Source organism: Neocloeon triangulifer, unplaced genomic scaffold (genome assembly GCF_031216515.1).
Source record: "Neocloeon triangulifer isolate White Clay Creek 2 clone unplaced genomic scaffold, ASM3121651v1 ptg000001l, whole genome shotgun sequence".
In the NCBI taxonomy this organism is placed as follows: Eukaryota; Metazoa; Arthropoda; class Insecta; order Ephemeroptera; family Baetidae; genus Neocloeon; species Neocloeon triangulifer.
The window spans coordinates 10,937,592-10,962,554 of NW_026775544.1; the positions used below are offsets into that span (position 1 = coordinate 10,937,592).

General features: G+C 38.5%; 1 protein-coding gene across 3 annotated transcripts; it reads left to right on the forward strand.

The window, feature by feature from the left end:
- Positions 1–592: 592 nt before the first annotated feature.
- Positions 593–23,290, forward strand: LOC132205478 (transcription factor HIVEP3-like). Of its 3 annotated transcripts, none has more exons than XM_059634547.1 (17): positions 593–776; positions 14,469–14,549; positions 16,073–16,316; positions 16,478–16,801; positions 16,980–17,348; positions 17,406–17,724; positions 18,101–18,624; positions 18,774–19,365; positions 19,671–19,888; positions 19,944–20,079; positions 20,139–20,253; positions 20,313–21,171; positions 21,509–21,695; positions 21,751–21,999; positions 22,058–22,285; positions 22,477–22,704; positions 22,762–23,290. In XM_059634547.1, exons 1-17 carry the CDS (start codon positions 749–751, stop codon positions 22,903–22,905), a joined length of 4,845 nt encoding a protein of 1,614 aa, XP_059490530.1. In that variant the 5' UTR covers positions 593–748; the 3' UTR covers positions 22,906–23,290. The 3 variants fall into 3 exon arrangements, with proteins under 3 accessions (XP_059490530.1, XP_059490548.1, XP_059490539.1); XM_059634565.1 differs by having other exon boundaries at positions 16,073–16,220; XM_059634556.1 differs by lacking the exon at positions 593–776 and adding an exon at positions 13,402–13,507.
- The last annotated feature ends 1,673 nt before the right edge of the window (positions 23,291–24,963 follow it).

A 24,963-nucleotide genomic window follows, 5' to 3' on the forward strand; every position in this document is an offset into this window, starting at 1 on the left:
ACTTCACTACTTTGAATCAGCGACGTGTGTAATTTGGCTGAGTGTGAGAAAATGTCTATCAATGCAAATTAATCAATTATGATATATCAGGAAACAAAGTTAATTTTTGATGTTAAAATTATTTAAGATATTATAATATGATCAAAACAGAGAACAATAACATTAAAACTTTGAATAAAAATTATGTATTTGTACCAGAACTTCTTTCACTTCTAATTGTCATTGGATTTTTTGACGTCACATCTGCACTTTTATAATTTCCCCAATTGATTACTCGCTTTCACACAAGATTGACAAGATTTTCCGGGAAAGCAAGGTGTCTTTTCAGCCCCGTTAATCGAGTAATTTCCCCTAAAAATCACTTCATTTTATCTGGCTTATTTCCTATTTAAGAATTAAAATTAAAAAGTTTGCAATTTTTTTCGTAATGAATTTTACGTTTAAAACCGCAGTGCTTTGATCAATTGCTAATTAGGATAATTTCGATTAATAATTAAAATTAAGTAAAGTTGCAAGGGCGTCCGCGAGATGGCGAGTGGCTGCGGCGAGATGGGGAGATTCGGTGCAGGAGAGTTCCGGCGGTGACGTCACCGGCTGCTGAGCGAGCCCGTAGTCAGGTCTGGAGCAGAGTTATGAGCAGGTCGGTGTTTCGATTGGCAGTGCTTTGACCAGTGGCCATGCCGAGGCCCAGCCTGGAGGCGGCCGGGGGCCGTGGGGGCCGCCGCCCCGAGTCCCACTGAGCACCGAGATGCCCCGCAAAAAGATGGCAGCCGACGGTAAGTGAAGCGACCTTTGGGACAGGTGCAGCGGCACAGGTGCCCTCCGCCCCCAACCAGCGGGGGCGGCACGGCCTCCCCTCGCACACAACAAGAAGGGCTACCCACCCTTTTTACATTCGCGTTCAAACCGAAGCGAAGGCAATCAAACGAAAAGAAGTGGCGCCTAATTTTTGTGAACAAAATTATTTTTCCGAATTGATTGATTTTTTTTTTAAATTTTAATTTGTGATTTTTTTTATAATTTTCGGCGTTTTATTTACACGCACTTCGTTCGAGCTGGGAATTTCTGTGCGGTCGAATTTTTCACGCCAATTTATCTCTCGCATTTTATTTACGTCAGAGAGCCACTTTGCGCAGGTTGAAAATTCCCCTTCGGAATGACTAATAAGCGTCTCTCTGCGCGGCTGTTTGTTTACAAGAAAAGCAGAAACACAGCATCCAAATTTACAACAAGCATTCTTCTTTTGCAAGCCGCAAACCCACTTGGCTGAATGACTTGTGACGGAATTAAAAAAATTAATCTCTCTTCGTCACTTGGCGCACAAACAAATTAAAAGAAGAAAACGGATATAAATGTAATTGAAAAGGCGGAGAGGTTTGTTTCTTTCTTTTTTGCTGGTGATAAAGAGGTGATCCAGTGAGCACCAAGGCCAGCCACTCCGCAGACGCCGTCCGTCGCCTTCCCAGAACAAAGCCGGCAAAGTAGGGTCAAAGGTCGCTTAACTGGGCCACCTTTCCGACCCTTCCGGTTAAAATTATTTCACTCCCAAGCTGACCAAAAAAAAATGAGGAATTTGCTCGTTTTAATTGAAAACGAAAAAATTTATTTATTAATTCAAGTTTTGAAATGATAATTTAACAATTTTATGATGAGGAATTATTTTGTCATATTTGCAAAATATTATATAAAAAATAATACATACATAACACCTCTTTTATCGTCTTTATCTATTAATAAAGATTTGATTCAAGTCTTTATGTGAATGATTTTTAAATTTGAAATTGATTTGAAAATTGTAAATCAAAATTATTATTAAATGATAATATTTTCCTTCCTAATCGGCCATTTCTGCATTTATCAAGAAAAAATTTTTTTTTACGAATCTTTGATTAAACTTTTAAAATTAATTTACATTAGTCTCGTAAGAAACTATTTTTCCTTAAATGAGAAACTGGAAATTTGATCATTTGCCCGAAATGTGGTTTAATTAATTTGGGCAAAACGGTTTCATATTTAACGAGATTGTGAACTTTTGAGTGGTGGCGTTTTGCGAGTGGGAGGATTGGCAAAGTGCGTGATCGAGTGGATCAAAGGGAATGCGAGAGTGGGTCGTGCCAAGGCAGGGGAGAAGAAGTGGATGCACCACAAAGGGAGTGCGCAGGCCGCCAGCCCGGTCGGTGCATCTGATTGATCCACGCACTGCACCACCGACCGTCGCTAGGCAACCCGCCCTCCACGCAGCGGCCACATGGCCCAACGCGGCCCAACTGCCAAAACGGCCGCTTACAAATTTAGGCCAATTTTCCTACTTATTTTTTGCTGTTTTTTGAATTTTTATTAGCATTTTCCATAAAAATATATACATAAAATCCAATGTTTCTAGAAAAGTATAATTAATTTGCTCAATTAATTCATTTTAATTTTCGCAATTTTTTTCCTTTCTAGGTAAAAGGAAGCCTTTGAAAGGTGGCGCATTTATTATTATTATTATTATTTTTGTAATAATTTTTCTATTTCTTGTACAAACGTGACACCAACGCCAATCGATAGGAAATTTAATAAGCTTTAAAAAAATCACCAAGTTTTCTTGAAATTGACATTTTTGGCGCTAAAAATTTTAATTGTTTGAAAAAGGGTCATATTTTTATTGGTTTCTTAACTCTAGCTTTTGTGTTAATCATTTTAGAGAAAAATGTTTCATACAAGACTTGTAGAAATTTTATTTTGCACATTTTTTGTATATAGAAAATCTTCTTCTAGATCCAAATCATCGAAAATGCGGAAAAGTTGAAAAAAGACGAATTCCGCTCATGGGTGAAAACCAAAGGCTTAAAATCACCTGAGGTGTTGCCCTTATATATTGGATAAATCGTGCCAATTTATACATATTTCCACTGAACCATTTATTAATGTTTCTCAAAATCTGAATTGTAAAATGGATTTCTATTAAATTCTAAAATAATTGAAATTTTTATCAATTTAAACTACTTTAATTTCACATTTCTATAATTTGCCAATTTTTTTCTTTTCGTGGTTGATCAATCTTTTAATAAATTAATAAAATGACAATTCTCAAAGTCCGTTGATACAAATTTACGTTTGACTTGTGGGAAAAGGCGAAACAATACTCGGAAGGTGTTGAGCTCGTTTGCTAAAAAGGAGACGCGCTGAGTGTGAAAAGTGCACGCCACGCGAATAATTGCGCCGTAAAATCCTCCATCCACTTCTGCAGCAACCCGACACCTATATTTCTTTCTTTCTCTCTTTCCACTCGGGTCGCCGCTGAATCTCGCGCAAATAAATTCAACGGCCGCGTCAATCTCTGGAGGTGACGTGGAGCGGCTGAGATTTTCTCCGAATCGGCGCGATCGATAGAGGAAATTTTAGTAAAGTCGTCGACAGGAGCTTCTCTTTGGTGTCGTTCGGCCGACCGGTCGCTGCAACTTCTTTTCAGAGGAGCCGCGATTCCCAGAACCGCTCGACGAAGCTTCCCAGAACTGCACATTCGAGAACAGAAAAAAAAACACTGACACGCCGAGATCGGAGCAGACGCCCCTCCAGATATCTCCCCAAATCACTCCCATCAACAAAAGCCCCTTCAAATGTTTGCATTTTATTTCATTTCTCCAAAAGTTTACCCTTTCAAATTTCACGCAATTAATTTAACTCTTTTTAAAAACCTTCAATCCTTTTCCATTTGAAAATGTTCTTAAAATCAAGTATTAATATTGGAATTTTTTGCTCAGTTCAATCGAAAATAGAATAGAACTGGAAAAATGTGGCAAAGAAAAGAGAGGATTATTGATTTTATATTATGTTATTTTTTTTTCTGAATTTAGCATGTTTGATTTTCTTCTCTTTCGTGGAAAAACAATCTAGTTACTTTTAGAATTACTTTAATTCTTGTTACACAAAATAATAGACCTGGCAATTTTTAATTAAAATTTATAGCTTTTAGTTTTGAACTTTTACTCACTAGATACGAGTCAGTTTTGGCTAGAATCTGATCTCAAGATCATTTTCGTTGTGCGTCGATCGGAATTGCAGGAAAAATCACATTTTTTAATATATTTTGTTGGTCGTTTTTTCTATATTCGAATGGATTAAAAGACAAAATCAGACAAAATCAATTAAATATAATGTAGAAGAAATATTATAAAATAAAAATTTTGATTCCTCATTTTACAGAAAAAAAACCCACAATATTCTACACAAATAAATACTAATTTATTTAAAAAACTAAAAATTGTTATGTACAGTTATAAATTAAGCCCGAAGGATTTTGCTTCTCCACAATTTATTACAATATTTGTTAGACCAAATTCATTGATATGGTTGCTCTGATTAATGTGGAATTATTAAAAAAAATTTAAGGTAAAATTGCTTCATTCATTTGTCATTCTCTCATCAAATTAATCTAATTGGAAAAAAATTAATTCCACTTATATCAACTTGAAATAAAATTAAAAAGCATCAATGAACTGTTGGTTTTGTTTCCAAAATTTATTTATTTTTTATTGTCTTAATAATTAAATCCTTTCTTATTGTGTTTCATTTCAGTAACAAACCAGTCAGGATGTGCAAATTTAGATTCATATTTGAGTGTTTGTCACAATAATTGACTGAACGCGATATTCAGAAGAAAGGGTGCGTAGGAAGTTTGTTTGATCTCGCGAAATCAAAATAGCACTTTCCGCGTATCGATGGCAGGATTGGTTGAGGGCCGCGCCGGCAGCGCTTCCAGGAACGCTCGGTTGCCATAGCGCAAAACCATCCAACGCCTCCTCCTCCTCTGCGCGATAATAATTAAATGCACCGCTTTTTGCGCTGCCAATTGATTGGTGGTTCGCGGAAATGTGTCCTGCGAACGAATCTGCATCCCACTCAAGTCAGTGAACTCTTAAAGAGTTGGAATGAATGAATGTGGTGAAAAAAGTATGAATTAAAAAAAATCCTAATTTAAAATTTTATTCCTAAACTAAATTGTTTATTTTTAAATTATTTTTTCCCGATTAATCTTATATAATAAAATTGATATTTTGCCACTTTATTAAATGAACTCAATAGAAAAGTATATTCCGAGTAAAAAATGGATTGTATTAATTTTTACTCTTCTTTGATTCTTTGCGCACAAAAAAGAATATTTATTAATTTTACATTAAATAAATTAAAATTTTAAAGTTAAATATAAGTAATTTCTTCCTAATTCAAAATAAGGTGAATAAAGGAGCCTTTGTTATGAAAAAAAATCCATTTTATCAGTAGATTAAATTTAATTTTAATTAATGCTTTTTATATAAATGAGAAATATGAGAATAAATTATCAATCAAAATTTTCCCAATATAATAAATTTTGTGCATCATTTATGATGAAGCTTCATCATTTATTTGATTTAAAGCACTAATGGTTGTTTCGAGCCAAAAAATTCCAGTTAAATCAAGACTTTCCATTAGTTTAATTGTTATAATTGCTGATTATTTCTCCAATTATAAAAACAATTTGTAATTCATCTATAACTTGAAGCGAAAAGTTGGTAATGTACTTAAAAATAATCAAAAAAAAAATTGGTTTTATTTTTGGTCTCTGCGAAAAATTTCGATGGAAACCAATTTTAAATTATTCAAATCGTCCCGTTAAACTTGTACCTTTATAGGCATTTTACCTTCTTGAATTATTAACTCTTCATGCACCCTGTGACCTTTTTATTTCTTTGTCTACGAGCAGCGTAAAAAGCGGCGTTTTTAAATGGAGGGAAAGAGACCTTGGCTGGTGGACGATTTGCTTGCGCGAGGAGCCGGAGCGTGAATGGATGGAATGAATGGGCACATGCAGTGGTTGCAGTGCGGCGAGTGCATGCATTTGTGTGTCACTTACTTGGCGTCCTTCGTCTTCTCCTCCTCTAGATTTATGTGACCCGATTATCCGTCGCTGGACGACCAGCGGCACGTGAGCGCAGGTGACGACGACGACGACCAGCAAAAAGAAAAGAAGAAAAAAATACATGCACCACAGGTGCCTCCGAATCGCCACCACCTGCCTCGTTCTTATTTAAAGTTGCCTCGCCTGATAAATTTAAAAATCTTTCAGTAAATAAGGAAAATTAAATTAATAAACTTTTAATTGAAAATTAAATATATTCAATATAGAACCAACGCCTTTTTTTAAATTGACTTTGGTTAAAAAATAGTCTATTGTTTTTCATATTTTATGTAAATTAAAACTTAAATTCATCCAAAAGATATAAATTTACTGATTTTAAATTCTCAAGAGCTGATTTAAAAAGGCAAAAGTTGAGCTCTTTTGTGTATTAATTTCAACCATTGACCCAAAAACGAAGAGCCAATTTTGCAAATTGGCGCGTTGGAAAACAAAGCTCCGGTTTCGGTGAAAAAACAGACCTATTTTTTCCCTTTTCTTTTTGCACATTCGCGGCCCACGCTTTGGAAAATAATACGTGCGCGCAGCTGCCAGCGAAAAGCCGTGGGCAGGTGGATCATTTTTTTTTGCAGGGGCGTCCACCAACTTCTTCAATTCATCGATCAGAAATTGCAATTTTAATAAAAAAAGGTGCTAATTTGCTTATTTATTTAAAGGAAGGGGTGAAAAAAGGGTGAAAACTTCCGCTGATTTTTAAGTCCAGTTAAAATCAGAAAAATTAAATGTTTATTTTATAATTAGAGTTACTGAGGAGTTTATGATATCTACACTGAAATTGAAACTTCTCAACCTTTTCCCATAAGATCAATGTAAATATTTTGAAGTCAACTAACCCATTTATTTTATTTTACCATCTTAATATGAATTATGAACGTGATTTAGTGAAATTTTTGACAATATTGGTCAGGCTAATTTAGAGAAAAATTAATATTTTAGAAAATTCTCATAAGAAACAATGTTAGATTTAAAAAATTTAGTCTCCCAATTATTTTAATTTGTCTTACTTTGTCTCCTTAACAAAGCAATATAGAAAAAAATTGCCATCAAAATTAATCAGGCCGTCTTTATGCAAAAGCCTTTCATTTAAAATGAACCAAAACTATTAGAATTTTAAGTTTATTTCCTCACAAAAACAAATATATCATAATCAGAATAATTAAGATTGAAATAAACATTATAAATTTCAATGATTTTTTATTTTTAAATCCTGAGAGTTAAAAAATCAACTTATTTTTATAATTAACATACATAATGTTGTTAAAAGTCTTTCTCTTAAGTAAAAATGAATCGAAATTGTTGGGATCGCCAAGGCCGGTCGCTTGGTCGACGACCCGGCGCGCGATTGCCGCCGCGTGACGTCACTTGGCCCGCCGGAATGTCGGCCCACTTGCCCGAGTCTGCACCTGGTCTACCACCGAGCCCCCCTGAAGCCCCCGACGCCCTCCTTTGGTCGCCAAACAACGGTGCATTCCAATCTTTGCCCTTCTGTTTGTTCACTCGAAACTTTGGAAGAAAAAAACTGGTGAATTTTTTGCGAGGACGCCGGGCCATCTGCGAAGATCGTTTCCGCTCAGACGTCAAATGAATGACGTGATTAATACAAGGATTTTTTACCCCGTTGGACACTGCTTTTGTTTAAGCTTTTTTCTCCTTCCAATTGAACTTAAAATTACAATTTTATTTGGTTTTTCACAATATTTTAATATCTAAATAAATGTTATAACCCTTGATTTCTAAATTAATTTTAATTTATAGTTGTTAAATTTCACAGACAATTTTATTTCATTTTAATACTTTGTGTTGTTGGAATTTATCAGTTGACTTGTTTACATGAATATTAAAAGTAAATAATTTTTGATTTAATATTTATTAGAATTATGAAACTTTATGCTGGTAAAATGTTGAAATCTTGGCTTTTAAGTATTTATTTAATTTTTCTTTTTTGAATTAGTGACATCAAAAGCTGTTTATGCAAGAATTTGAGCTCATTCTTTTCTTCCGATTTTATTTTTATGCAAGTAGTTCATTAATTTGAAGCATCAGTTGCTGCAATCTGTGTGTGGATTTATGCGAAAACCCCGTGTTGTGTGTCGCACGCGAATTTCCCGTTGAGTGCAGGGATTTTCGTGAGAAACGTGGTGCGCGCACGAAAAAAAACACTTCAGCGAATACATTTTGTCACTCGCGGCCGCTTCCGCGAATCTCGACACAAGTCGAGGACGACGGCAAAATTAGCCATAATTCCGCCGCACTTCTCCGCAAACGATTCTTCCACAATCACAACAGCAAACGACAATTTGCGCAGACACGCGCGGGAAATTTTTGCAATTAAAATGTCAAAGTGCATGAATTTAATTGAAAACTACAATTTTCCTTAACAAAATGAAGAAAGAAGTTTTCTTTTTAAATCATTCCAGATTAAGAAAATGGAATTGAGTTTTGAATGAATTAAATAATTTGATTGAATATCTGCAGGTAATTATTTATGAATTTAATCACCCGCAGCGACGTCACCAACGCGCGGAATGGTTTTGTCAGTTTGCTAAAACTTGCTGAGAAAGCCAATCAATGAAAGTCAAATTAATACAACATTAAAAGTTGTATTAATTAAAAATACAAATAAAAAACCGAAAAAATAATCACGATTTAGGCTGATGAAAAGTCTTTTTGATTTCATTAAAGTCGCTCAAAAACAAATTACAATAATGGATCTTTGCAAACTGACACATTCTGATTGAAAATATGTCACACTTTAAAGCTTTTTGGAATTTATTCACCAGACTATTTCTAGCTTGATAGAGTTAAATTTTGGACAATTTGGAGATTTAAAAAATTCAGTATTCCTAGTTTAAAATTTTACCATTTTTTTCACTGTTTGGTAATAATAAGTGTAGATTTATAGCTAGATTTTATTTTCTAACAATTTTTAGGAAAAAAGAACCAAAATTTTCAGATAAAATCGTCTTGTCTTGAAAAGCTACAAATTTTAAAAATTTTAAACAATTATACTATTTTCAATTAAATTGTGAGCCTTAAAAAAGTCTGCTTTTGTTTAATTTGATGAATATCTCCTTTTGTCACATTTGATTTGTGTGAAACTTAATCTAGTTTAATTGTTTCCCACCAATAAAAACAGTAAACTTTTGTTGAATATAATTTCAAAAAATAATAGAAAATCCGATAAAACCTTCAAATTTTGCTATTCCACTTTTAATTTCCTCTCTATCCAATAATCTATAATTTCGTTCTGCTTTTTATCTAAACTTGATTAAAAATATCTGAAAATATTTATGAAAATTAATAGAATTGCTAAAAATTTATTATAAAAAAAACATCTTGTGGGTTCACCGCGGCGGCCGTGTCTCTTTTGATATCGGGCGTTTTAGCAGACCTCTGCTAGTTGTGATACCCTTTCTGCTCATTTTTCCAATTTCAATTTTTTTTTTGTATGACTTGAGTAGAATAAATAATAATAACATCTCTCAGAGTTGTTCAGAATGATTGAATCATTGGTGAATTTGCATCCTGTTGTGATTGCGAGATGAAATCGTTCGATTGATTTTGTATGGGCGCGACTCGGGCAGTGACAAACGAACGGGTGTCGCGTTCGGACGAAGAAAAAACAAGGAGCCGTGGCGAAAATAATGAGGAGAAAAAGAAGCTGCGCGTCTCTCTCTCTTTATTTTTCTTCTCGAGGCGTATCTCCATCGGTATGCTGGGCTGACCTTGGGGCATCCCCCACACTGATCACAATTCCTGGAATCCCCTCCCGCCCCTCGAGTGACGTCACGCCGCACATTTATGTGGCCACGTAACCAGCGCAGATGTACAAAATAATAATATACGTGAAAATGCTCTCGCTTGTGCGTCATTCACCAAAACTCATTCTAAATTTGCCTCTCGCATTTTTTTTTTTTAAATAAAAATACTATTTTTTTATGCTTACTGGAATTATAATTTTAAGCTAATTAATTCAAATGAAAATAGAAAAGGTTATTTTCACTAAATTGTAAATTGGAGATTTAATTGTTAACTTTTTTTATTAAATTTAATTGAGGAAAATTTGCAAAGTTTTGGTTGTTGCGTTGGCTGGGCGAAGTTGATTGGGACAAATAGCAGCGGAATAAATGAGCGAGGGTTCCCCTCCTGTGTGTCTGGCCGAGATGCCGTGGCGCCAGCCAGATTTCCTCTCTCTCTCGTGTGCGCGGCCTCAGTGCAGCCCCTCGTCATCATTGCCAAAAGTGAGATTCCTCGCTCCTCGGCCGACGGTGTCTCCGCGCCTCGGCACAAACGCCACTCACGCACACAAACACACCGAAATTCTCCTCGGCCTAACAATATATTTCTGGACTGCAAATTCATTAATTACTGCGGATTTGTGGCTCTTCTCATTTTCTAATTGAAATGATCGAAACAAATTTCGCCAGTTTTACTGAAACTTTTCAAAATTCACCAATATTTTAACGATTGAAGGATTTTTTAAGTCAATAATATTTACTTAAGGGCTGGTTTAAATGTTTTGAATATTCTTGCTGAATCCAGATTTTTTGGGTCAAATTGTATAATTTCCAATTGGGCGTAAAACGTTACATTTTGACCTTTCTCTAGGGTCAATGACTTTTGTCACCATCAAGAAGAGATACCTTGATTCATTAGCCCCAACCTCCTGTTTAGAAAATTAAAAAAGTTTTTTCCAATTTATTTTGGCTGTTGTTTTAGTCCAGCGGTTATGTAATTTGCCAAAATTAAATAAGTTTCAATGTTTTTTCAGTTATTTTTAAGACCAAAACCAAAGTATGAGCTATCGTGATGTTTTCAGCAGAAATAGATTATAAAATTAGCACATTTTTCTCAGAAACGACAAATTAAAACACGGTTTTCACATATTTTTGGTTAGACGAACAATGATCCTTAAGCACCTATTTAAAACCACGAAAGAATAATTGAATATTGGAAAAGAAATAATTTTGTCAATGCCAAGTTTTTATCGCATTTTTCAATCTAATAACAATTTCGGGTAAAAAAAGCCAGCTAATTTGAATTGGCTGGCGCTCCCAATCGTACCAACCGCTGGCGGAGGGATGATGCGAGATCAAATTTTTTGATCATTTTTGATCCGATCGGGGCAATTAAAGACGTTTGACCAATGAAATCGCTTGATTTAAATTGTACTCGCGCCCTGCATCTATAATAATCGAACTAATGTATCGCTATAAAATCATTTTCAAACATTGAAATTCTACTAATTATTTAAAACCAAGCGGGAGATAATAGACTTAAATTTAATAAAATAAAAGTGTCAAATTAATTATCTTTTTTTTAAATAATTTGATTTTAACGCGTAAAAATACTTCTAATAATCAAAATGATCAGAATTTGAGTTTTAATTATAAACAAAAAAAATTCATTTTCCACGTTAAGTTTTTTTAGTTGTTGAATTTCTTCTGAAATTTTTATTTTTTATGAAATACAAGAACTGAATTACAATTATTAATGTGCTATGAAATTAAAACCATTTTCGTTCATGCCAAATGGCAACTACGAAATCAAATTTTATAATTTGCTACCAAATTTAAAACCGCAATTTTAATGTTGATTATTATGTATTAATTATTGAAGGGAGGCTGTGTCAGCCACTGTATGGGTACGTTTGCATTGGCAATTGAAGCTCGCCGTGGGCGGCTCAATTATTCTCATTATTCAACCTTGCCCGCGCGCGCATTACGTCATCTTTTGCTGCTCCATCCTCGTCTCCCTCGCGCATTTGCATAAATCGTTTTTGTAGCTGGCCGACAACAAATGCGCCACCAGAGCGGAAAAAATATCAATTTTTCCAATTTAAAATTTTGCACAATATAGTATTTCAGGAATTTCTATTGAAAAACTTTTGTTTCAATTTTTTTGATCACACTAAAAAGATTAAAAAAAACGATGCGTTTTGAGGCTAATAAGATTGCTTGTTGGACCACACATTACTTTGTATTACTTCTTTAATCTCTTTTGAGATTTGTATGATGACCTTTTAAATCGATTCCTTGTGACCTAAACTCTTCATTGACGTATTTATCGTATCTGCAAATTTTAACTCTGCATTAAATTTTTTTGAAAATTTATTACGTTATCTAATGATTTGCTTCTTACGTTATGAAAAAAACTTGTCAACAAATTACGCAAGACTGGCAAATTCTTCTGTCCAAATGAGCAAAGAAATATTTCATAATTGACTCAAAATTTGATAAATTTTCAAAATAATTCAACTTGAAAAAGTGACAAGAGAAGTGGAAATTTAAATTAAAATCTGGAAAACTCGTTATTATTTAGTCTATTTTAGAATATTCCTTTAATTTTTATACCAATATATTTGAACCTCGAAGTGACTATTTAGGAAGTAGTCTAAATGCTAAATTTTCAAATTTTATTTAGTTGTAGATGGTTAATGAACTGTAATTTATCTTGATTTTTTTGCGCTGATAAAAATTAAATCGCTATTTAACTACTTTTTATTTTTCAATTGAAATACAATCTGAATTTTGATGAAAATCTGTTTCAGTTCATTTTATGAATTTACGCCAATAAAAATAGCTGGCGTCAACTCATCTGTGAATAATTCGAGTCGAGTTTTAAACAGCGAAATTTGTTGGTCCGCGTGAAAATGAATGTCGGATGGTAATTTGAGAGAGAGATGTGGCGCGGGGGTCAGTGCCGGCCGATAACTGTGGCGATAAGAACGCGCAGCTTCCAAAGGGCACATCTCCAGTGACGTCACTTATCTCCCTTGTCGTGCCACGCTATCGCCGCGCGAAAATATAATTAAAAAACAAAATGTCATAAAACATGACGATATAGGTAGACAGGCTTTTTATCGATTTGGGGGAGCCGAAAGACGCAAAAGCCCAAAGTTTGACGCGCGTTTTAACTTATTATATGAAGGATATTTCATAAAACAAGTAAAGAAACTTCTGAAATGCTTGAAAGGTGATTAATTGTAAATGTTTTCTTTGTTTTTTAGTTTTCTTTAAAACATTCAAATAACATTTCAATAATCATGACGAGCCATGTTTTCAATTTAAATTCGCATTGCTAATGTTAATACAAAAGTGAAACAATTGCAATGTTAAGATTTATTTTTTATTAAAAAAATAATTAAAAAGAAAGTAATCAAAAAAGGAAATATTTATTAAATTCAAAAATAATAAAAATATAATTATATATTTATTTTAATTAAAAAATATATAATTACTCTGATATTTTCATAAATAATTTCAACGATGAATCAAATTCAAGACTGAATTGCAGCCGATTCGAGCAATTTCTTGTAAACACCTGGCCGCAGGTCAACACACTCGTCGACTTTCACTTTCGGCGTCTCTGCTCCGGTGCATGAGTCATTTATAAAATAATTCGCAGCCGCAGCGCCAGATAACGACGAGAAAATAACCAACAGCCTCACGGAATAATTCATTCGAGAGTGATCAGACGCGGTGAGCACAAATCAGGCTTTATCTCTCTTTCGAGTGGACCGTTTTTTGCCCGGTGAAATTCATACAAATTCACCTTGGAAAAACTGCAGTGAGTTTTTATTTTTATTTTATTAAAATTTGACGCATTCAACATTCCCTTCCTCAGTGGCGCAACAGGTGAATTATTTTTCCTTTCGTGACCGGCAAATCTCACGTGCAGTCGGTCGTGCTCGATCAATTTGCTTATCAACTTTCTAATTCATGGTATTTATAGTTTATAGACGAGGGTTGTAATTTGTGTTCAATTTCTTTCGTGTGAACTCTATTGAAACGAATTTTCCATTTTAAATTTAAATCAAATCATTGCAATTTTGACTAATAAATTTAGTTGAAACAAATTAAAAACAAAAAATTATCACATAAAAGAACTTTTGCTAAAATATTCAAAATATAAATAAGGAGTTAATTTTACATTTTCGAGTGAATGATGTTGTGATAAGTGCAATTGAACGCGTCACTTCTTATCGCAGGTTCGTCTCTTGACTTGACAGGATTCCCCTCTTCAATCATTTGCTGAAAACCACACCACTCTTTATCTGTCTGGAGCACCAGATTGTGGAATTATTTCTTTTGCAAATTTCCATAAATTTTCACGATTCTTTTGTAAAATAAAAACGGGTCAGCAATTTTACCAATTTAAAACTAAATTATGGTGTAATTTGCACATTTCATTCCCAAATTATCTCGGTTTTAATTTTCCAATTAGCTATTCTACTAAAATCTTTCGTTTCTCTACATAATTATTCAAAAATTTGCCTGAAAGCAAAATAAATTTTCCGCAGCTCCAACGAAACGTGATAAGGTGTTTTTCTCGAAACTCGAACGAAATGCTCGGAACGAATCATTTTATCAACTCGGATTTTTTATCGTTTCTTTCTGAGAAAAATGCATCCGAGCGCAATTCGAAAGCAATTTGTCGCTATCAGCGAGATAAAATCTGTCCCTTTGGCCCCGAGTCCTCTCCAAATCTGCAGCACTTGGAATAATTTTTCCCGTGATTTTGGTTGCAGGCAGCGATTCGCAGTCGCCGCGTGGCCCCGACGTCACCCTGGACCATCAGATGCCTCCTCAGGGTCCGCCTTCGCACCCAGGTGAGTTCTTTTTTTTAATGCTCTTCTTTTTACTCCGAATCGTGCCGCGCCGCCGCACTTCTCCGAACTCGCGGATTGTTGCGGGTCATCGTTTTTTTTCTTCTATTCTTTCCAATAATTAACGACGATCTGGTTCGTGTGTCAAATACCTGAATTGCGGTTAGTCACGCTGAAAATGGTGTGTTTATTTTTGAACTGGAAAGCACAGAGACGAAAATATTTACCTTCGGAGTTTTATTTGTGCTTTAGCCGCAAGTGGCGATTAACAGTACAAAACCGTCTGCGACTTTCATTGTGGAGAGACAAGAATTGGCTCTTATCCATTAAATGATCAACTGTACAGAGGAAAAGAAGCTCTGTCATTTTAAATTTAGAATTTTTTTGTGCGAATTTAGAAATGAATAAATTTTATTCGGAGGAAAATTGCAATTCTTTACTTCAATTCAGACCAAAAATTTAATAAATTAATTATATCTCAATTAAAATTCCATTTGCATCATTTTGAATTATTTAATTGTTTTATTATCAAAATTTTTCTAAAAAAGATTTTTTTTTAATTTCCTATTATTCCTTATCAGTGTGTTTTCAGTGAAATTGAGAGACGTTTTAGTTTTCAATTAAGTTTTATTTAATTATTTATTTCTTTTTCATAATTTGAATCTCACAACCCGACAATTAGCGTGTTGTTGATTCAGTGAATAAGTTCTCGAGCAAACCCACTCACTTGTTCTTGGGGCTGCTCACTCACTCACTCACCTTGCTCCTGGTGCTCTATTTTGGTGTGCGCGCTCCTCTCTCAACACCTGCCCAAAGCATGAGGCCGCCGTCAACAGCAAGTGACGCACTCGCTTTCTGCCACGCCAAAATACCCAAACCAAAATCGCATTTTCTGCATTTTCTCGCCGCGCCAACCGAATTAACTTCTGCAGTGTGGCAGGCGCGTGCGTGCGTTCAGACCTTAATTGAAGGGAAATTGATACTTAAAGCAAGGATGCTCGTCGCTGACTCACACCATAATCGTTGTTAAAATAGAAAGAATGAAACTCAAGGAATTCGTTTCAATAGTAAAACCAAAATCGCTTCGGAACTTTTAGATTTCTTATTTATAGGATTCCGAAGAAAAACCCATAAAATTATGATTTATTTTGTTTATGTATTTCCTTATAAACAGAGCTTTGGGACAAAAATAAGTCGCAAGCTATGGATTATGGGTGGGTCCGAATATCAGAGAAACGATTCTCGAGAATCGATGCTCGAGAAATTAATATTCTCCAGAAAATATTCTTGAGAAACGATTCTCGCGCAAGGATTCTCCAGGAACGTTTCTGCCTTTAAAATTCAACCAAAGAATCGTTCCTTGAGAATCCTTGCTTGAGAATCCATTCTCAAGAATTGTTTCTTGATAATCGTCAATGTGATATTCGAACCCACCCAATTTTTTCTCCAGAATCGTTTCTCGAGAATCTTTTCGAGTGTCATTTCTGTGATATTCGGACCCACCCTATTTTTCTTTTCAATTTCAGGTCCGAGCGCAGAGTCTTCGGCGGCGTCGAACGACTCGTCCGACCTGCGGTACCGGCACAAGAAGTTCCAGAAGATGGCCTTGGCGTCGCCCTCGCCGCCCCCGGCAGCCGCCGCAGTCTCCGAGGGCCCCGTGAACGGGTCCGGCCGGTACGTGTGTCCGTACTGCCAGATGGCGTGCGCCAAGCCCAGCGTGCTGCAAAAGCACGTCCGCGCGCACACCAACGAGCGGCCCTACCCTTGCAGGTACTCGAACCCTGCACTCGCCGTTTTTGCTTTGAATTTTCACTCTCAGTCGCTCTAAATTTCAGTTCTAAATTCAATTTTCGTTTCAACTCCAAAGCCCCTTTTTTCGGTGTAGACTTAGTTTGCTGTTTTTGTTGTTGTTCTAAACGGAGCGTTTGCAGACCTTGCGGATTCGCGTTCAAGACCAAGAGCAACCTGTACAAGCACTGCCGCTCGCGCACCCACGCCATCAAGGCGGGCGAACCCGAGGGCATGGACGAGGAGACGGACGAGCTGCTCGACTCGGACGACGAACCCAACCCCAGCAGGCCGTACAAGCCCAAGTTCCAGGGCCAGTGTCCGCCCGGCAGCCCTGAGTTCCTCCAGAGGCACATCAGCAAGATAATCAGCGAGAACCAGGCCATTGTGGAGACCGTCGACCCCCTGTGGTCCAGGCGCTACCACAGAAACCTTTCCAGTCCTGCCACTGAACAAAAGACTGCGGGGTGAGTCGATCAAATTCAAATTTCCGTCAGCCTTTTCCAAACAATGGAATTTTCATATCAAATCAAGATCATTCGAAACTTATTTTATCAATTTAATTATTTACTTTTTTAACAATTTTATTGAATTTTATTGAAGTGGGGCATCTTTTAACAAATTGAATTAATTCATTCAATTTAGGAGGAGTGCTGAAAGTTCAAAAGCGTCGAGACTGGCCCACGCACTGACCCGGCCCAAGGAGGAGGGTTCGGAGCCGCTCAACCTGAGCGTCAGCAGCCCCCAGAGGCGGCGCAGCGACGGAGGCGGCTCCAGCAACGGCTTCCTCGTCCTCTCCCCGCCCTCCAAGATTGCACGTCTGGCCATGGACAACCATCCGCAGAACCCCGAAGGCTCCATCATCAAGGATCTGCTGCTCAAGGCTCGGCAAGGCGCCGACATGGCCGAACTGCTCAGCAGCGAAGTCAACCCTGCCCTTTTCCTCGAGGCCGCCGCAGCCTCCTCTGACTCTTCCCCCGCCTACGTTTGTGATTTGTGCAGGATCAGCTACAGGTACTGAATTCGTACAAAAATAAATCATCTTTTATTGTTTTTCTTATTTACGTACAGGAACTCTGAGAATCTTGAGATTCACCAGCGCTACTACTGCAAAGGCCCGCAGGAGTCGGCGAAGAAAAACAGCCTCTTGCAGCACGAGGCTGCCAAACTGGCCGCTGCACTGGAGCTGGCCGCCCTGGCCACCCCTCCGCCCTTTCCCTCGCCGGGACCACTGCTGGGCTCCACGCCTTTGGTCGGAGGCTACAACGACGCGCCGGCCTCCAAAAGGCAACGACTGTCGAGTGAAGAGAGGCCGCCTTCGACTGCTAGCCTTCGTTCACTAGAGGAACTCTCTCGCTCTCCCAGACCTATGCAGATGTTTGGAGGAAAAGTGAGTTGCTCTGCTTTTGAATTCTAAAAGTTGTATGTTTTAGAATTCGACTTTCTATGACTTGTAATTTTTTATTTAACAAGGGCACAAGTATGATCTTTATGAATAATTTGAAGTTTAAAAAATATGGATTTTTACAATTCTTCAATCTTTACTCAAAATTTTGCAATCAATTATTGTTATATTTAAAATAAAACAAAGAGTTTTAATTTTTATTTTGTAAATTATAACATGAATCAACTCTTTGTAAATAAATATTAATAAATAAGGAAATAAAGTTTATAAAGTTAATTAAACTGGATTGGCAAATATTTCATGTTTCTATCATAATTCATTTTCCAAATAATACTGTCTAAATTTCTTTCATTCTTTCCAGGTGCACATAAATGATGGTCACGAACCAAAAACCATGATCATCGACCCCTGCAGACCTCCAGCCGGAACGTCCTTACTGCCCGAGCAGCAGCCCAACTCGAGTGGCCGGAGTTCTCCAACGAGCATCACCATATCAAGGTGTAACCTGAACTCAGGTGGGACCATCGTACAAATGATCGCCTCCACGTCTCAGTCGTCATCCTCGAACCCGGCCAACGCCCCCCTTGTGCCTGACCAGCAGCTTTTGGCGGCAGTGGCGCGGCCTATCGTGCCCAAAATCACCGCCCCCAGTCTGGCGCCATCCCTGCAGACCCCCTACCTGGCATACAACCCCCTCACACTGCCATCCGTCCCCACCCCGACGAGCAGACGAACCTCCTCGGACGCTGGGGTTGTCACGATTGTGCACGGCGGCCGGGAAATTCCTTACGTGCCAGGCATGCCGGGGCCGCAAAGTCTGACCGAGTCGCGACCTCTCGACCTTGTGTGCGGTCCTCCGCCGGCCAAGCCAGACATTCCTCTCAAGTGAGTTGAGGCATAATATAATTTTGCTCCTCCCGCTCTCTCTCTCATTTAATTTGTTTCGCTATTGTGCTGACCATGACCCTTGCAAAGTAGGAAATAGATTTTATTCACGTTTGCTCCGTGTCTCAATGCGGGCGTTGCTATTTCAGACCCACGCAGTCGACGCCGCCCCCGCTGCAACCCATCAAGAGCCATCCACCCCGATCGCCGCCCCCCGCCGACAGTCCGTCCGAGGAGGGACCTCCCAAGCCCAAGTTCCTGCGGCCCACCTCGCTGCCCCTCAAGCCGGGCACCTTCGCGCCCAAGCGACCCCTGCTCACCTCGCTGGCAGGCACGACCCTGGTGAGCCCCGAGACGCCCCGGCCTCGCAAGTCCTACGGCCAGTTGTACCTGAACGGCCACGCGTACACGTACCTGGGGCTCAAGTGCTCCACCCGGGTGTTCTACTGCTGCCTCACCCAGCCGCAGCCCATGTACGTGCCCCAGAGCACCGACCCCAAGCTCTCCATGTACTCCAACTGGAGGGTGCTGTCCCCGTCGGCGGACCCGCCCGAGATGGCGCCGGCGCAGGCCATGGCGCTCTACGACTCGAGGCACAGGCCAAACAAGTACTCCATCGCCAGCACCAGGCCCCAGTCGCTCGTGGTCACGCACTCCTCCCAGTGGGACAGCGGCCGTAAAACTGACAGCCCCGATTCCAACTCATCAAAGTCCAGTAGTGATGCTAAGCAAACTAAAGAGGTGTGTAGTTGAATTAAATTTCAATAAATTGTTCATGCTTACTTGATATGATATAATTTTACAACTGTGTAGTTTTGAAATAATTTTTTATTTTAAAAAATTTCAAAATAGTTATTTTAGACATATTTAATGAAATTTGATAGTATTTTTGTCAAATCAAACCATTTTTTGTTTATTAAATTACCTTAAATTGATCTGGATTACCTGAAATTTGCAGATATTTATGTTAAATTTGAAGTACTTTTAATTATTTACCCTTGTGGATTCGGTTCCAAAAACTAACTAAGTCAAAATTTTTTTTGTAGCAAATGTCTCCGAATGGAGAGCCCCTGCCAAAGAGGGTGAAAATTTTTGCCGGCGGATTCGAGTCCAACGAAGAGTACACTTATGTGAGAGGCAGGGGCCGTGGGAAGTACGTTTGTGAAGAGTGCGGCATTAGGTGTAAAAAACCCTCTATGCTCAAGAAACATATCAGGACACACACAGATGTGCGACCTTTCACCTGTAAACACTGCAGCTTCAGGTAGATGATTTTTACATTTTATAATTTGCATCACGGTAAAAAAAATTCTGTTCAGTTTTAAGACTAAAGGCAATCTGACCAAGCATATGAAGTCCAAGGCACACTACAAAAAGTGCATGGAATTAGGAATCTTACCTGTGCCAACCGCAGTGGAGGACAGCAACATTGATGAGGAACTGCTGTTGAGACAGGTCAGTTTGAACAAATTGGAAAACTGTGAAATATGATGTTTAATCAAATGGAATTACAGCAAGCACTTAGAGTAGAACGAGGTGATGGCCCTGATTCAGAGTCTGATGAAGAAGACGATGAGGACGAGGATGATGATGAAGACGACGACGAAGATTCTATGCAAATAAGTGACAGTAAGATATTATCATGAGTTTCCATAAAATTCAGATAATAAACATTGGTTTATTTGCAGTTGATGCTGGGCAGAGAGAGGCCGCGTGCAGTCTCTTGTCCCTGGCCGAGCAGCATGTGGGTCTGATCCCTATTTCGGCCCGACCCTTCACGTACCCCTATTCGAGTGGCCCCACTTGTACAACAACCACAATCACCACAGCAGCTCGCACGCCGACAATTTCATCGGTCAGTGCACACAGCGAGAGAGAAAAGGTGTCCAGGAACACTCGCTTGGTCATGCCGGAGCAAAAGGGTGCGGCCGCGCCTTCCGGAGGGGGCGACCGCTACTACTTCCCCTCCAAAAGGGATGAATCCGCCTCAGGGTCAACCCCGGAGGCCACGCCCCCACCCATGGACTTGAGCAGACCCGCTCCTGTGACTCCAGTGCCAGACTCGGCAGCCCTATTGGCCGCCCTTTGCAGCACCGTGGAGCGCCTTCCTCAGGGTGGGCGTCAGGGTCAGGCCCCACCTGACATGCTGCACGCCTACCTGACCGAAAAGGCGCTGCACGACGTCAGGATCAAGCAGCACCAGGTTCACCGGTGGCGCGGCCTCCCTCCCGACTCGAACGCCGCAACCCCAAACACCCCCGTGGCCTCCCCCGCCCCCTCGCTACTCACCCCGACCCTGGCGTGCAACATGTCTGCCCTGCTGCTCAATTCGCCCATGAAGGAGGTCAGTTCTGAGTCTCATCCGCCTTCGGCACCTCCGAAACTGGACAACTTGAACAAAGCCGCGGCCATTGGCCAACAACACGTGGCCGCCGCGGCGGCCGCCATTGCGGCAGCAGGAGGTTCACCGCCGCACTCTGCAAGTCCGAGCAAGCCCAAGGCAGAGTTCATGCCACCAGCAAGTGGCCCTGGTAGCAACTATGGCAGGTAATAAATAAAAAAAATCCAACAAATGGATGAAGAAAAAAAATATATTTATAAGATATGTTAACTTTCTTTAGACTTATAATTCAGAATTCAGGTTCGGAAATCAACTAAAATCACCCACTCAAAATGAAAACCTATTAAAAAAATTTATCACCTAATTAGAAAAATGAAATTTCTCCTAAAATCCGCTAAAATCACTAGAGAAAATTGGCCTATCTAAAGAATTTCTAACTAAAAACAGTAAAAAATAATCCTATTTTCTTTTTTTAATCTCTTCATCTGAAGAAAATTACCCATTTTCCAAGCCTATACTAATACATTTTTTGTTCTTCCTTAGTTTAACTGAAGACGGCAAGAGCCAGTGTGCAATCTGCAATAAAGTGTTCTCAAAACCGAGTCAGCTTCGCCTTCATGTCAACATCCACTACTTCGAGCGGCCATTCAGGTGTGAGTCTTGTGCAGTGTCCTTCCGCACCAAAGGTCATCTCCAGAAGCATGAACGATCCGTCAGCCACCAGAACAAGGTTTGAAACAAAATCTCGTTATTTGGAAAAGGATTTTAATTATTCAATTGTGTAGGTGAGCATGAACTCCACATTCGGCATGCCCACCACTGACAACCCCCGACCCTTCAAATGCGAGGACTGCAAAATCGCCTTTCGAATTCACGGCCACCTCGCCAAGCACCTGCGCTCCAAGATGCACATCATGAAACTTGAGTGTCTGGGAAAACTGCCCTTCGGAACCTACGCCGAGATGGAGCGGTCCGGAATCAACCTGAATGAAATTGACACGACGGACTGCGACAATTCCCTTGAAAGTTTACAAGTAATAAAATTCCCTTTGGGAAAATCAACAGTGTGACTCAAATTAGAACTATTTCCAGATCTTGGCTCAGAAAATCTACGAGAAGGACCCGTCCAAGCTGCAGCCGTGGGACCGCCGACGCACCACAAGCGAATCTTCAGAGGACATGACCGAAGATCCAGGAGAAATGTACATGGGACACGGCCAAGGTCACCACATGCAAGCAGGTCCCTCTGCCATGGATGACGGCATGAAACACAGACTGATGTCAGGCTCTGATTACGACGACGGTTCCGAAGGAGAACCTGTTAGTTGATTTGTATTTTTTATCAAAAAAATATATTTTAAATACTTTAATTCAAAATAAATTATTGTTAAAAGTGGTAAAAATATTAAAATAATTATAATTCAAAATTTTAAAGTGATAAATTTGGCCATTTTTATAATATTTTTTCCATTACCCATTACTCCATAATAAATAACTTTTTTTTAATGCAGGATGTTGGTCATGAGGTGCTGAGCTACAAGTGCCCTATTTGTGAACAGGCCTTCCCTTCAGTTAACTCCCTCAAGGTGCACATCTTTGTGGACCACAGCAATGCCCCTAGCGAGGCGCCGATGGAGCAGCCGGACAAGTTTAGAGGCAGAATCGATAGCAGCACTAGTCAGGTGTTCAAATGTGACCTTTGTGGCCTCCATCTCCCGAGCCAGGACTCCCTCCACAAGGTTCGAATCATCAAGTGGAAATTGCTTTCTTACTCTAAAATCAATTAAAAATTGCAGCACGTCGCATCACACTCTCAACCCCGGCCTTTCGTGTGCAAGTATTGCGACGCTGGTTTTACGTCCAAGACTCACCTGCTGCAGCACCTGGCACTTCACCAGGCGGGGGCGGCTTTCAACGGCCCCCTGGCGGCCCCCAATTAGTGATTTTGACTTGTACCTCAATGTTTTTGTGTCTTCCTCGCTGCCATCATCGCTACTACTACTACTACTGTCGTTGTTTGTTGTTATCATTTGAGAATATTGTACATTTGTTGAAAGGATCAAAAGCCAGAGGTGGACATATCAGTTAGTAATTTTGTTGAATCATGTTAAAAACGAATCGCCAAAGTAATGGGCTGATTTCAAATGAGGGTTGATTTGCACTTTGTAATGTTTTAGACGGTTTTAGACGCTGAACAAATTCAAAATTTTTATCATTTTGCTTTTTACACAATTTTTTTTTCTTATCAAAACAACAGGCAGCTCAAAGTGCAAGTCGGAATTGCAGTGAAGGTCAAGTTTTGTTCCTGGACCAAAAGTGTTGAAATATATAAATCAGTGTCTGCCATGTGATGTCTTCTCTGTATCGGTTAATTCTCTCGAAAGTGTTTCCAAACTTCTGTGCCAAGTGTAGTGTATAAGCCCCTTTTTCTCCGCTCTGCGTGTTGCAACTACGAAAAAAAATTAATAACGTTTCAAACTCTTTATATAATTATTGTACTCCCGAGATCAAAAAGAGTTGAGAGCATGCTAGGATTAAAAAAAATATATATAAAATTCGGCACTCTGCGTCGATCGGTCATCGACAAAAATCTCCTTTTCGAGCTCAAGCGCAGCTTCTGACGAGAGAAAAAAAATTGAATTCTTCCTCAGGTTGCCAACCATCGACCTTCAAGACTGCAGCACAGGTACCGGAGGCTGTCTCTCGCGACAAACCACCCACACACTTATATATATATACATATGTATTCACACATACAAAACGAATGATGGTTACACACACACATGCTCAACCCCTTTATACATTTTAAGACAAGTGTTGTTATTTTCGTTAAGGTACGTACGTCTTTTGGATCAACTGTTTTACTGTCTGTCTTGGCCAGACCAACCAAACTTTTCGATTAGACATATAAAAAAATTCCCCGAGTGCGTTTTCGTAGAATGTTGGCGTGGAATAACTTTTGAGTAGGGACGTCGAGCTGCATTAATGGCGGGTTTTTGCATTTGGCTGGTCAAAATTCGCGACGGAAAAAGTGTCAAATAATAGATATATCATCCTGCAAGGCGATGTAATTGTTGATTAATAAACAATTCATTCAATCATTTCTAGTTATTTTCATTTTTAAATATATTACGGCAAAACAAACCAATTATATTTCTTGGATTTAATATTAAGAATGAAGAAGTACACATCTTACTTATTTAAATGAAAAAACCGATGATCTTTAATTTTTTCTGTGCTGATTTATGTTCGAACTAATTACATAGCGTGATTTTTAGAGAGCGAAAATATCATCGTCAAATTGGTTATTTCAGACATTTAACATCTTAATTATATAAAAAACACTTTAATTTCTGCTATTACAAATTAATAAAAAAAATGATCTATTTTAATTTACAATATACATTCAACAAGTTTATATTTTAGAGAAATTTAAATTCTCAAAAAGTAATTAATAACTGTTATCTAATTGTAAACGGACTTTGCTGACTAATAAAATGACTGCACATAACTAGACTTCTCAATCGAGATTCAATTTATGGTCACATCAGTAAATGGATCCTTCTGTCGCCTTAGATTAAGGTAAGTTCCCTTAATTATTTTTGCAAAATTTCTTCAAAATAATTTGAATTAACTCACTGACCGCCTTAAATTAACTAAATCTACATGTTTCGACTTTCGACTGCGGTCTTCTCTCGACCACCGCCGAGAAAGCTCATGAATTATGGCTGCAGCCCGCAGTCGAAACATTATATGTAGAGCAGGATATTGTTTTTCTTAAACAATAAAAACTCACATCGAAGAAAAGCCGAATTTAAATTCAAATCACCATGAATTGTGAACTTCTACTATAAAAATGGGAGGATGATATATAATTTAATCGATCTATGCAATATTTTAATGTCACCACTGTTTTACTAGTTTTGCATTATTTCATCTCTCATTAAGATGAGTGATAATAATTTTAATAAACAGAAGGTTGTTGAGTCTCCCATTAA